The following is a 14,116-nucleotide window of genomic DNA, read 5'->3' on the forward strand; positions in this document are numbered from 1 at the left end:
TGGAATACTATGCAGCCACCAGGAAAAATGAAGTAATAAAATTTGCTTATAAATGGATAAACATGGAGAGTATCATGCTGAGTGAAATGAGCCATAAAGAGAGGGACAGATATAAAATGATTTCACTCATCTGTGGGATATAAAAAACACATTGTGAGACTATTACCCATAGACAATAGAAATGAGGGCCAGGAGGACTGGTCCATGGTTTGATGCTTGTCACAAGTGAAGGGTAGGGGGAGAGGACAGTTGGGATAGAGAAGGGACCACTATGACAATGACAGTTGGAAATGATCACTCTGGACAAGAATTGAGTCCTGGAAGTAGGTAAAGGGATATATATATATGATAACCTTACAGTAACTGTAATCACAAACCATAATGACCAAAATGGGAGAGTCCCCAGTGTCTACTGTAGAGGCAGACAGGAGTGGGGAGGAGGTGAGGTAGAAGGAGGGAAACTGGGGACACTGGTGGTGGAAAATGTACACTGGTGAAGGGATGGGAGTTGGCACATTGTATGACTGAAACCCAATCACGGACAACTCTGTAACTGTGCATCTCTCATTGATTTAAAAAATTTTTTAAAGATGTTAACTGACTTTTTATGACTCTTTGCATAACATGAGCTTATGTCTTAAGGGATTTCTCCCACAGTGACTCCTAGTTCCCTTTACTGTGCCAGAACTGACGGCTCAGAGGTCAGCTTATAAGCAGGGTTTGGCTGGTTTTCCATGAAATGTTTGTATTTTTTTTTTTTGCTTTTTGGGTCTTACCCAACAATGCACAGGGGTCACTCCTGGCCCTGAACTCAGGAATTACCCCTGGCAGTGCTCAGGGGACCATATAGGATGCTGGGAATCGAACCTGGGTTTGCCGTGTGCAAAGCAAACGCCCTACCTGCTGTGCTATTGCTCCAGCCCCTGTCAGTTTTTTTTTTAATTTTTATTAGTGAAACACCATGAGGTACAGTTGTAGACTTAAAAATTTTTGTGCTTGGGTTTCAATTATACAATGATAAAATACCCATCCCTCCACCAGTGCCCGTTTTCCACCACCACGGGTCCCAGTATCCCTCCCACCCCATCCCCCTTAATTGTTGTCATATATTTTCATAAAAGTGAGAATGAATATCATCATCATTTTATAGGTCAGGAAACTGAAGACATCAAAAGATACACAAATTGTTTAAGACCACAAGGCAGTTTGTACCAGCATCCAGAGTAAGAAGAATTTCTATTCCTGAACTGACTACTTGCTAACTGTGTAATCTGTGTATATTACTGAATAAGCACATGTCTCAGTTTCCTCACATGCAAAACAGGAATTCTAGACTTATGATACATTTTGGAATGGTTAATGATAAATGAAAATAAAACTGCATATCACTTACACAGCACTTCCACATTTTATAAACAGTCTCACATCTCATATCCTGTTTAATCCCATAAAACTGTTTTCATTCTTAGCTTCAGTTTATATATAAAGATATAGAGCCTTAGAAAACTTGAGTAACTTGCTCACTGTTAGTGTGGAGTTCTGTATATATGTATGACTCCAAGTCCAGTGTTCTTTCTACCATACATCTACAGGGAGGTACGTGTAGGTGGAAATTACCAATATGAAAGTGCTTTATAAAATAAAATGCCTTACTAATGCTATTTAAATGTTAAGGAATGTGATAACCTATACTGGTAGATACAATGGCAATATTATCACATTGGCAAAGAGAACTCCAAAACAACACTGAAAAAAGCACTGCATATGTTGACTAAATGTCGTGACTGGGTAAGGAACCTGTCTATAGCAATAAGAGGGATTTGAGACATATATAAAACCATTCTAAAGGCAGATCTCAAAGAATCTTGGTTTGTAATCTCAGCTTTGAAACAGCAACCTCCTCACATAGGACATTTTAGAATGGTGCTAATTACGTCACTTGAGTGGAGAGGTGTGTATTAATCTTAATTTGAAACCAGAGTTCTCTGGTATGTTTATAGCTGCCAACTATAAACATGACTGAGCAGTCCGATGTAGTATGTTTAGAAATGTTAATGCTTCCATGTAATATCAGACAGCTTCAGCCTGAACTCTCAAGGCACTCAATACAGCTAAGACAGCCCTAATATTACTACCAGGGTCAGTAATTACTGTTCTACTCAATACTAGCTAGCTTAGAGAAGTAAACAACACTTATTGAAGCTTCATTTTCACTACTAAGGTTTCCATCCAGTAGAATGCATTTGAGACAACACATGTGCATTTATTACCCTTTGGGCAGCAGGTGGTCTGGACACTGTGACAAGCTATAGAACACATCTAAGTGTTTCATTAGGACCTTGTTGTGACCGTGGGGGCTTGGCACTTTAATTCTGGCTAAACTCCAAATCAATAGCTTGTTAAAAGAAAGCAACTGCCTCCATGAGGGGCTACTAGAGAGAGCATAAATTTACCAACCTCAGCTTGTTTGCACCAAACGCTGATGTTTTTACGCTGGGCCTTTGTGAAGTGGTCCCATGCCTTTTGCTTGGAGGCGGAATGGTACACAGCTACTATCTGCTCAACTGCAGAGTCATATCCACAGTTGAATCAGGTCGGGGTATCATCCAGGAATGGCAAAAGAGAAGAGAAAGAAAAGAAAATATCAGGTTTGTTAGATCTTCTCTGAATGCAATTACTAGGCAGTGGCTGTGTTCTAGAAAGGTTATGAGTATCAGGTACCATTATCTCAAAGGCAGAGATAGCATGGACATAAAGAAGGAAACTCTAGAAAGTCTGGAGTAAAGAGTACCCGAAGTTTTAATACAGACTGTCTGTATTCATTCCGCTAGGAGAGGTAAGTGCCATGGTGAGTGTGACTTAGTACTACTTACCCGGCCCCAAATGGTGGTGAGCCGCCAAGAATATCAGTTCCTTTGACTAAGGTCTTCATTCATAGATCAGTACTTCAAAAGAGCCAGGATGCTTCACACCTCAACAGAATCTAGTTGTCTGGCAATCTTGAGGTATGTTTAACCAGAGTCATTGAATTAATGCCCAAGATCGATGGAATCTATTGTAAGTCTACCTAATTAGGCTTGTTGACTGGAGTACTGTGTTCTACGAAAGAGTCTTGTATAAGTGTAGACCTAGAGAGTATTTCTCAGTTTTTTTTTTTAACATTTAAAGGTTGGCAAATGGGGATGGGGCATTGGTGGAGGAAAGTGGACATTGGTGAGGGGATCATTGTTGAAACATTGTATCCCTAAAACCCAATCATGAATAACTGTAATTTCGCAGTGTCTACATTTTTAAAAATATTTTAAAAATTTTAAAATAGGGAAACATGTACAAATACTCTAGGACTTTATCCTAAGCAGTTCAAGAGAAGGGACGCTTAGACAAGATGTCTTTTTTTGGAAAAAAAGGATAAAAAGACTCTGCCTTGCTGAGTGTTCCAAGTTAGAAAGTCCACAGGCTTAATTTTTGTACAGAGTGGATTAAGTCCTGTCTACTAATGAATATTCATACTTTCAAGATTCTTGCTGCTGGAGCTGGAGGAATAGTATATAGCAGACAAGGGCGCTTGCCTTGCATGCAGCTAACCCAGTTTGAATCCCTGGCATTCCACATGGTCTCTCAGGCACTACCAGGAGTGACTCCTGACTGCAGAACCAGGAGTAACCCATGAGCACCACCAGGTGTGGTCCCCAAACCAAATATGTATAAATATATATATATATATGTATATACATATCTCGCTGCTTTATTTTTCTACTTATTCTGTAGTCCTAAAACATATGCTTTCTCCTCCTGCACCCGATGCATATATATATAATACATATATATATATACTTTCAAATAAAAATGCAACAGAAACTGATTTCTACTTATTTACAATTGTGTAAGAGTCAAGTATCAGAAAACAAGTATGAGAAGAGCATGCTGTAGTTGCTAAAAAGCAAAGCCAGAAAACTATACCTTTATTCTAAAGTGGAAACAGTTTGTAACTTTAAAGATATGAGTGCAGCAATTAAAAAGATAGCCCAGCAGGTAAGGTGCTTGCAACAGACTGCGATCTATACCGGGCACTGCATATGGATTGCTGAGCCCTGCCACGAGTGATGCCTGAGTGCAGAGCCCGGAGTAAGCCCTGAGTACAGCCAGGTATGGCCCCCAAATCAAACATATGAGTGCAGGCTCGGGAGACAATTCAGAGGTCAGGGTGGCTCCCTGTTCAACCCCAGTACTAACAGCATGGCTTTCTGAGTATCAGTGCAGTGGTCCCCACATCACAGGGCCTGGGCAGATATTCATTCTCAGGCCCTCATAGTGAACCACCCAGCTTGCTGACCAAGTATTGCTGTGAGTGGCTTAGCCCCTGAGCACTGCTTTGAAGCCCTCATTCACTAAAAATGATAGCAGTAGATAATTTTCTAATAAGAAAAACTTTACTTGCGAATTTAACTCATTGATCTCAAGTAAGAGACCTTGGAAATATTTGGAGTAGCACTTCTTTGGTCATTTCAGTGGGTTCTGTCCTTTTTCAGCATCTAGGACAGCAAAGGATATGTATTTGAAAGGAAACGGAAATCAGAAGGTAGAAGTTACAGAATCTAGTTTTTGTTAAATCACCTTCAGAGATACAGTCATATTTAGCACTAAAAGAAAAGATTTAAAATCACATTCCATGACAATTAAAATGAAATCTGAAACAAAAAAAAATCTTATAAGTATTCACGAATCACGACCATCCTGTTATTCATTGATTGCCTCGAGCAGGCCCCAGTAACGTCTCCTTCATCCTAGCCCTGAGATTTTTAAGAAAGTGCTATATTCAAGTATTAATGCTACGTTTAAGACTTCAGCAATGAAACCTCCAATTCTCTATTACATGTCAGCTGCTTATAACTTGCTTTGAGAATTTACAAAAGTACAAGTACAGGATTGGGGCATAGACATTAGTGTTTTTTTTTAAGTTTTTGGATCACACCCAGTGGTGCTCATGAGTTACTCCTGGTTCTGAGCTTAGGGATCACTCCTGCTGGGGCTTTGGGGACCATATGGGATACCAGGAATTGAACCCAGGTCAGCTGAGTGCTAAGCAAGTGTCCTACCAGATAGACTATTGTTTTGGTCCATCAGTGTTCCTTAAAAAATGTTTTTAGTGAAGCAAAATAATTTTTATTGAAAGAAATTTACTCAGAAAGATTGAGAGCAGGGAAAAGTAGAATAAGAGTTCAGGAGAAAACATGGGCTCCTCAGAGTAAGAAGAGCAGAGGAGAGAAATACATGTTCAAGAGAGAAACCTCAGCTTGCACAGTGGCAGTATCGTAGCTCGCGAGGGTTATCTAAGGTGAGATTATTGCTAACTGAAAGAGCACAGTAGCTTCTACAGGATGGTAAAGCGTTATTATTAAAGTGTTATTATTACAAGTTCTGGTACATGTTTAGAACAGTACCAAAGTCTTGATGTACAGTGACTATACATCATCAATCAATGTTTCTAAGGAGATGAAGTAGACATACCATAGAAAAATGGAAAAACAAGGTGCGTACATGTAAGTACCGAGCTGATACTTAAGTATGTGGTGATACAGGCAGAACCCAAGGCAGTGAGACTGACTGTCCTGGGATATGTACAGATGACTCTGTAGGCTGGACATCTGTGCAGGAAATGGAGACCAAGTAATGGTCCCTCTCAGCCTCCCAGCAGAACCCTGACTTGTACTCACATTGAATGAGAATCCCAGACAGAGCTTGTTTGAATTTTTCCTTTGCCTTTTCCATGTCTTTTTCGTGGGTAGCCTTCTCATTCACCAGGCGGCGGATGTGGCTGTTGGCTGACTGTATCATGGAGTAGAAGTTGTTAGCACTGCGACGGTTTACCTCCCCTCGTTCAATCCAGGTCAGCAGAGTCTGCACAGCTTCTGAGAACTTGGAATCATCTGTAAAGAAGATTTCTCTTTGTAGAATAATCAAAAGTAGCCACATTTCCATTTACTTTTCCAACATTCTGGTAAGAAGGAGGTCACTACGGTATTTTGGTAGCGATTGTTAAATGAATTGCTGAGGCCAATGAGTCCTGCATGCACAAATGTCACACACTGAGTAACAAAAATGTCAGCCTTACAAGAGTAATGCTGGTGAGTTTGGTCCCCAGTGCCACCATATGTGCCATCCATGGCCCTGGAGCCTGCCCTGATCTACAAATGAATGTGTGACCTCTGAGCCTGGACAGCAGGAGTGTGCAAGTATCACAATTAAAGTATCTGACAGATTTTCCAACCATGAGGGACATGAAGCATCATGGTAAGTGTGTCCCGCTACAACAGAAGTTGCATGGACACCATGACTTACAATGAAGTGCAACTCTGGCACACGTGTGTGCAAGTACTACAGCAAAAAGTGTGACCCTGGGTGAATGCCACAACCAAGTGTGAGTGTGACCTCATGGCTATTGCAACATCGATTAGCAGAGAAGTAGTCTGATCGGTAATAGCCTATATTACTTTTAAGAAATATCACCTCTCCCCCGCCTGCTTTGCTCAAAGTTTTCTTGACGGTTAAAATTTTCACATAATACAAATTTCTTAACCTTCCTGATTATATATGTATGTAATGTATTAAGCAGTGGTCAGACAATGTTAGAATTCTCTAGTTCTATTTTTAATAAGGAAAAGCAAGCGAGTCTCAAGTTTAATTTGAATTTGACAGTGACTTTATCCTGGAACCATGAAATTAGAGAGTAGGCAGGAGCCTTAAGAGAGTTCACTGAATCTATATTGAAAACAATAATGCTCAAAAGTAGAGAGAGTATGGGGGAAATTGTCTGCCATAGAGGCAAGGGGAGGGCTGGAAAAAGTGCGGGTAATATTGGGGAGATTGGTTGTGGAGAATGTGCACATGGGTGTTCAATCATTGAATGACTGAAACTCAAATATAAAAGTTATGTAACTGCATCTCACGGTGATTCAATTAAAAAAAGACAGTTCACTGAGACATGTTCTGGTTAGACACACCTCTGTGACTCTTTATAACATGATTCTTGCATTCAATCCACAATTCAAGGCCTTCCACTCAGCCCCAGTCACAATCGATTTTATTTTTACATTTCCTCATATCCTATTTCTTTCATTTGAAGAATCTGGGAAGCAGATTTCTGCAGCTAGTTAGAAGGTATTCTTTAATGTTAAAAGTAGTAGCTCAGCTCTTTCAAAGCTTCTAGTCCAGCTTTCTGAGATAGTGGCACGTGTATCTGTTAAAGGCTACTAAGAGGGAGAGTCCCTTAGCTTTCCACTAGGGCTCTGCGCAGTGAGCGGAATCTCCCTTACTTCAGTTTGAACTACTTTCCTCTAAACCAGTGTTTCCTAACATTTTTCCTGACCCTGGTTTCCGTTCCAACCTTTTCTTCTTCCTGTGACCCCTTATTCTGCCTGCTGTCTCTTTAATCTCATGCTTTGGCTCCCCATGTATGCAGTTCTTACAAGTGCCCCCCTCAAGATGTGCTGGGTCTCCATAGAAGGTCACGTGGCCTGTTTTAGAAATGCGGCTCTAGAATATTTTTTCCAGTGTAGACCTATATAGACATACCAATGTACTATGTTTTGCAGATTTTTTACCTTTTACAAATAAAAGGTATATGGTAACTCTTTGTTGAACCTTTCTATCATCATCAGTTTTTCAACAGCATTTATCTCATTTCCCCCCATTTTTTTGGTGAATGGGATACACCTAGTGGTAAATTCCTTGCTCTGTGCTCAGGGGACCACATGTGATGTGAAGCATTTGAGCCAGGGTTGCAGTCACTGTGGCTTTAGGTAAAGCAAGTACCTTGCCTCTCATATTATCTCTCTGGCCCCTCAGTTTTCCTTTCTTAGCCAGAAAGTATTTTTTAATTAAGGATGGAACATATAATTTTAAACATACAGCTACTGCACATTTTGGACTACAGTTAAAATATAACTCTTATGCTGGGAAACTAAACATGCTGCGTATATCACTTGAGTATAACATTTGCTTTCTTGTCAGGAACCCAACCTGTGATCTCTTCAAGGTGTGCCAATAATGAGAGGTGGACAATTTCACATCAAGGTAGCTTTTCATTTTGTTAATGCACATAGGCTTTATGCTACTATTCATTTTTTGCTTCTCTTAGGGTCCTCACAATCAGCAACTTCATTTTTTCTTCAAAGTTCAAACTGACCTATTTAATGTGTGAACAGGCAAGTCTTGGACCTGGCATTTTACCATTGCTTTTAAGCCTTTCTAGTCTTTCAAAATATACTATTATTTCTATGTCTCTATTATGGAGTTTTATATTTTCTGGATTTCTTATACAGGAATACAAAATCAGTCTAAACAAATGATTTCTTAAACGTGAGAATTCCATAGAGACTGAGACCTATTCAGAAAGCAGAATTAGCAGGATCTTGCTGAGCTTAGAGTACAAAAAACTGGAGAAATCATAGCATTAGTATTTATCTAGTGTCATCAACAAGATTAATAGGACACCATAATTCATTCAGTAAAGTCAAATACAATCAGAAAATAAAAAAGACTGGACTTGAGTTACTTACATAGGAGATCAGGCAGGGCCCTAACATTAAATTAGCAAACAGGCTCTGAGAATGGGGAATGGTAATGAGAATCAAAAGTCAGGGTAACAAGTCAGATTTAGAATTTCAAGTATTCTACATGGACATTATGTGAAGTAAGTTGAAGCGTGTACACTGTGAACTCTCTGAGCCTCTGTTTACTCATATGCAAAATGAAGATCATTACCAGGTTCTTAGGGTCATGTTGAGTTCTATCATTCTGATTCACTTTGACTTGAAATTCCAAACTACTATCTACTATGAAACCCAGGAGTTCCTCCATGTCCCAGAAGTCATTGAGCATAGCCAAAATGAGGTGCAAAAGTGGGTAAAACTTTTTTCTTCTACGTATCCAATGTTTGTTGAGGTTGTATTTCCTCTTGGTGCTTGAACACTTGGTTGTGGTGCTTGTATGTGCTGGTTATAGCATGCTGGAGAATATACTTTGAGGTGGTGCCAGGGATCCCAAACAGCAGTGCTGCTGGGAATGCACGGGGCTTAAATTTAAGGCCTCATGTATTCAAGGCAAGCACTCTTACCACTAATCTACCCCTAGGCCTTCCATTATTTCGAGAGATAGACAATCCTTGAAACAGTGAAAATCTAAGAAATAGGTGGGGTAGATACATTTTCTAGTTCTTGATTTATTTGGTATACTAACCTCATCACCTCATGAGCAAGGCTCCAACATGCCTAGAATCTGTCAGAGGGAAATTCAATGTGCTAACAACAAAAATATACTTCACTAAATTTCCCCAAGGAAAGGATTTCAATTATAAATCTCAATGGTCTTTCTCACCTTTGAGTTTCTCAGCAACAATGCTACATTCATGATCTGAATAGTGGACCACTGGAGGTGGAGATGGTGGGCGCAGTCTTTCTTCCTCCATTCTTCTACGATGGCGTTCCTCTCTTGCGAGCATGCGCTGTTTGCATTCCCACTCATATAAGTCATCTCGAGCTTGTGCAAAATCAACATGGAGACGGCCAGTGTCTTTTTTATCTGTGCTAGAGCCCAGGCGAATGCGGTATCCTAAGCACACAGAGAGAGAGAGAGAGTGAGAGAAGTATAGAACATCCCAGAGAGTGAATATCTGTAAGCAGCTTTCAAAGGTTAGTGTTTTAAATACAAGCAAACCACTGAAAGGTGTGGATTACAGCCTGATTTATGGAAACAGTTAAATGATCTATGTTTTGTTTTTAGTATTCCATTCCTCAGTTTGCCACATTACCTCTGGCAGATGTAGGTTCCATGGACAACAATGGTACCAAGGGCTGGGAAGAACTGAAAAGGTGGCCCCAAACTGTGGTGTCTTAAGATAAATTCAAGAGGGGCTGGAGTGATAGTAGAGTGGGTAGGGTGATTGCCTTGCATGAAACCAACCCAGGTTCAATTCCCAGCATCCCATATAGCCCCCTGAGCATCACCAGGAATAATTACTTAGTGCAAAGCCAGGAGTAACCCCTGTGCATCGCTGGGTGTGACTGAAAAAAAAAAAAGCAAAAAAAAAAAAAGATAAATTCAAGAGTATTGATCATGACAGAGAATTCTGATAAGATCTAGATGTATCAACTTGGCACTTCAGTCCCTAAAATTTCTACCTAGATGTTTTTGGTGACGTGAACCATTGTTTCTGAGAAGTGTTGGATATTATAGGGTGTTCTATATATTATAGGGTGCTCTATTATATTATATAAATATCATATAATTTATATTATTACCTAGCAAAGCAGGTAGGGCATTTGCCTTGTATGTGGCTGACCCGGGTTCGATTCCTCCATCCCTCTCGGAAAGCCTGGCAAGCTACCAAGAGAATCACGCCCGTGTGTCAGAGCCTGCCAAGCTCTCCGTGGCATATTCAATATGCCAAAAACAGTAACAACAAGTATCATAATAGAGAAATTACTGGTGCCCACTCGAGAAAATCGATCAACAACAGGAGAACAGTGCTACAGTGCTACCTCAGAGAAACAGGAAGACTAAGATTTAGATCATCAGGATTCAACTACTTCCACTATTGTACCATCTATACTACTCCAAACAAATCTCAACAAAAAGTTAAGGGGAACGTTTAACTTTTATTAACTTTTTAAGTTTTAAGTATTGAGCTCATTGCTTTTACATATATTTTATCTCATTTCATTCTTAGCACAAGCTTTCAGAATAACTCATACAATAAAAATAGGAACAAAATATAAGAAAAAATATTTTTCTTCTGGTTTGGGGACCACACCCAGTGGTGTTCAAGGACTTATTCCTGGCTTTGTACTAAGGAATCATTCCTGGCAGGCTTGGGGACCATTGGGGTGCCAAGGACTGAACCCTGGGCAGCCGTGTGCAAGGCAAAGGCCCACTATGCTTCTATGCTTCAGCTCCCAAGAAGCTGTGCTAGGTAATAAAAAGGCCCTGCTCGAGCGGGCCCAGTAATGTCTCCATTGGAGACTTTGTTGTTACTGTGTTTGGCATATCGAATACGTCACGGGGAGCTTGCTAGGTAATAATATATATAAAAATTTTTTAAAGGCATTGTACCTCATGGTGTCTCACTAATAAAAATTAAAAAAATAAAAGTAGAAAAATAAAAAAAGGCATTGAATATCAGACAATATAGACAGTGATTACTGGAGTTGGGGAGAGAGAAAAGGATAGACATATATGTTACATGTAACCAAACCCAGTTAGATACTACACAGTACCCTAAACTTTTCTGGGTGAAACCTTGTAGATCCTTGCACACTGCTGGGTAGGGCTTTGGAGGACCCTAAGCACTACCAACATGGCCGACGTAATTACTGACACCACAGGAACTGAGTAATATCATATCCTTGGGCTGTAGTATTGGACTGCCAGCCTGATTGGCTGTGTATTTCTGGGAGGACCCTGGGCTTCCTAAGTATTTTTAGAAGCCTACTCACCAAAAAAGAAAGTAATTGAGAGAAGAACCAAATGAAGAAAACTCTTGCCATTTACCAAGCTCACTCTTCGGAGAGAGCATACAGGCCTTAGCTCAGGAGAACTCAGATTGGCAAACTGTAGTAGTTTCCCTGAGTTAAGGATATTGAATCAGGAGTCCAGAGAGACTACAGAAGACAAAATTCTAGAAAGAAGAAAGTGACACAGTAAACAACAGCTCTGCAGGAGGTCCTCCACTATCATTGCTGTCTACATGTATATACGTATGTGTGTGTAAACAACCTGAACATTACAGGTGACAATCTCCAGACCTCACATAGGGCAGTAATAGGTCCTTTCCATACTAGCCAAAGCACAAAAAGTCTAATTTTACCCAAGATGGGGGCTCTATGTGCTTGAATGCATGTTTCATATGTATGTTTGATCACTGAGCACCACAAAAGTGGCCCCAAACACCTTGCCTAAGTCCTGTCAGATGAACCCCCCAAAAGGGGGAACTGAATATTGGGTAGAGTAATCAGAAGACTTTGCATCAGTGGAGGAAAACAGGTTCATGTCCTGGTTCTTTTGAATAAGCTTAAGAACAAGGTCTAAGAAGATAACATTTCTTTCTAAGTTATTTAACTGCATTTGGGAAAAAAGCTCAAGAACACTTATGGGAATACAAAGTATCTGACACCCAATAAGGTAAAATTCATGTCAGTCAACCAAAAAAAACCTACCCAAATACAAAGAAGTAGGGAAATCATAATAAAGAAAACAAGCCAAGCAAAACAGAATCAAGGTTATAAAAATTATGTAATGAACAAAAAAGGGCACAAAACAGCTCTTATAATTACATATAATATTTAGTAGATTTCAATACTAGAGAAAATATTGAAATATTAAAAAAGAAAAACCAAAATCAAAGATTTTTTAAAAAGTCAGAATCAAACATCTAGAGATGGACTGAGTTGGAAAAAAAAACATTGAATAGTGGCAGATAAATTTAGACAAATTAGACACTGGAAGAAAAGATGAATGAACTTGATGACAATAAAATATTAAAAATGAAATATATAAAAATGAAATATATACCAATATACTGGCACCCGCTCGAGCAAATCGATGACTAATGGGAAGTTAAGTGATTAAGTGATATACCAATATACATGTGTACATGTGTCTATAAAAAAGACAACAATTTAACACAATACTGGTGGCGCGCTGTAGAAAAACTTAAAGCCCTGACTGTAGAAAGGCTGACTGTGGAAAGGGAAGTGAACAGAAACAAAATATTTGAAGAACTAGGGTAGAAAAGTCCAAATTTGGAAAAACCTCAGAGATCTAAGAAGGTCAAAAAACTTTAAAGCAAAGAAACATGAAATTACAATGCGCATCATAGTCAAGTTGTTGAGCACCAGAATAAGAAATATTTTAAATGACAGCGACAAAAGACACATTATGTACAAGGAATACAGAAAATAAGAATAACATATTTCTCATTGGAGACAATAAAAAGAAGGCAGTACAGTCACATCTGAGAGAAAAATACCTGGCAACCCAAAATTCTATACCCAGAGAACACATATTTTTATAAAGAAAGGCAAAATAAATAATTTTGATACATAGGCTGAAAAAAATTCATCAGGAGCAGATCTGCATTACAAAAAATGTTAAAGGAAATCCAAGCACTGGAAAAATGATACCGAAGTGTACCTCACTGAAGGGGAGACCATACATGGTGTATAATTTACATGAAAGTTTAGAATATGTATACTTACTTGGCACAGAACAGATCAAGGGTTGTATAGAAAGGAAGTAGGCAGAGAGAAATGAAATATTACACAAGGGGTTAAGAAAGCTTTTTCAGGTGATTAACATATTCATTATTTTGACTGTGAGTGTATCACAGCATATGCGTGTGTTAAATAAAATGAGTTGCATTTCTGAAGTGCATAAATTTCACTGCAGGTCAATTATACCCCAATAAAGAAAGCTGTTTTAAAGAATAAAGCCCAATAATACTGAAACTGCCAAATACATTTTTTAGGAAAAGAATAAATAACTTTCATAAGCAAACATTCAAGGGACCTTAACAGTTTAAAATATACTTTCATTTTATTTGATCATCCAACTTATTGGAAAAATGGGGCTACTAAGAATTATCTTGCATTATTCTCCCAGGATCTTGAAGAGGATCAAATAACAGACAAGAAAGCTCTGTGTAAATATATGAAAGATGCTGTTCTGTGATAGCTTGGTCTCCTATGCTCAACTCGAGCTCCCAAGAGTATTCGAATTCTAATAGGAGAGAAAATAAAAGATCATTCTGATATTTTCCTCCCTTTTTTTCTAAGGTATTTTTGCTAGTTTTAACTTTTGTCTTTTACAATGTGAACTTGCAGGCTGTAGGTTCAACTTTAACAGCAAAATTCAGTTGTTTTCACATCACTGACTGCAATCCTATTTTCTTTGGTATCTATGGGACTGTTTTCAGCGGAGTGGTTTTTAGCAGAGAGCTGACTTCAGTGATGTTTAGATGGATGCCTCCTGGGCAGCATTGTTGCCTTTTATATACAACTGTTTAGGGCTTTCAATTCCTTATTAAAATACTCTATTGCAGAATGTTCAATTATCATTACTA

General features: G+C 39.0%; 1 protein-coding gene across 2 annotated transcripts in view; it reads right to left on the reverse strand.

Annotated features, from left to right (window-relative positions):
- ENOX2 (ecto-NOX disulfide-thiol exchanger 2) overlaps nucleotides 1-14,116 on the reverse strand; it is a 388,679-nt gene that overhangs the window by 69,872 nt on the left and 304,691 nt on the right. For both annotated transcript variants that reach the window (XM_056130286.1, XM_056130287.1), the window contains 3 exons: nucleotides 9,376-9,609; nucleotides 5,715-5,927; nucleotides 2,458-2,564 (listed from right to left, as the gene is read on the reverse strand). In XM_056130286.1, coding sequence (XP_055986261.1) covers nucleotides 2,458-2,564; nucleotides 5,715-5,927; nucleotides 9,376-9,609 — 554 coding nt within the window. The remainder of the gene's footprint in view (nucleotides 1-2,457; nucleotides 2,565-5,714; nucleotides 5,928-9,375; nucleotides 9,610-14,116) is intronic.

This window comes from Sorex fumeus, unplaced genomic scaffold (assembly GCF_029834395.1).
Source record: "Sorex fumeus unplaced genomic scaffold, SorFum_2.1 ptg000075l, whole genome shotgun sequence".
In the NCBI taxonomy this organism is placed as follows: domain Eukaryota; kingdom Metazoa; phylum Chordata; class Mammalia; order Eulipotyphla; family Soricidae; genus Sorex; species Sorex fumeus.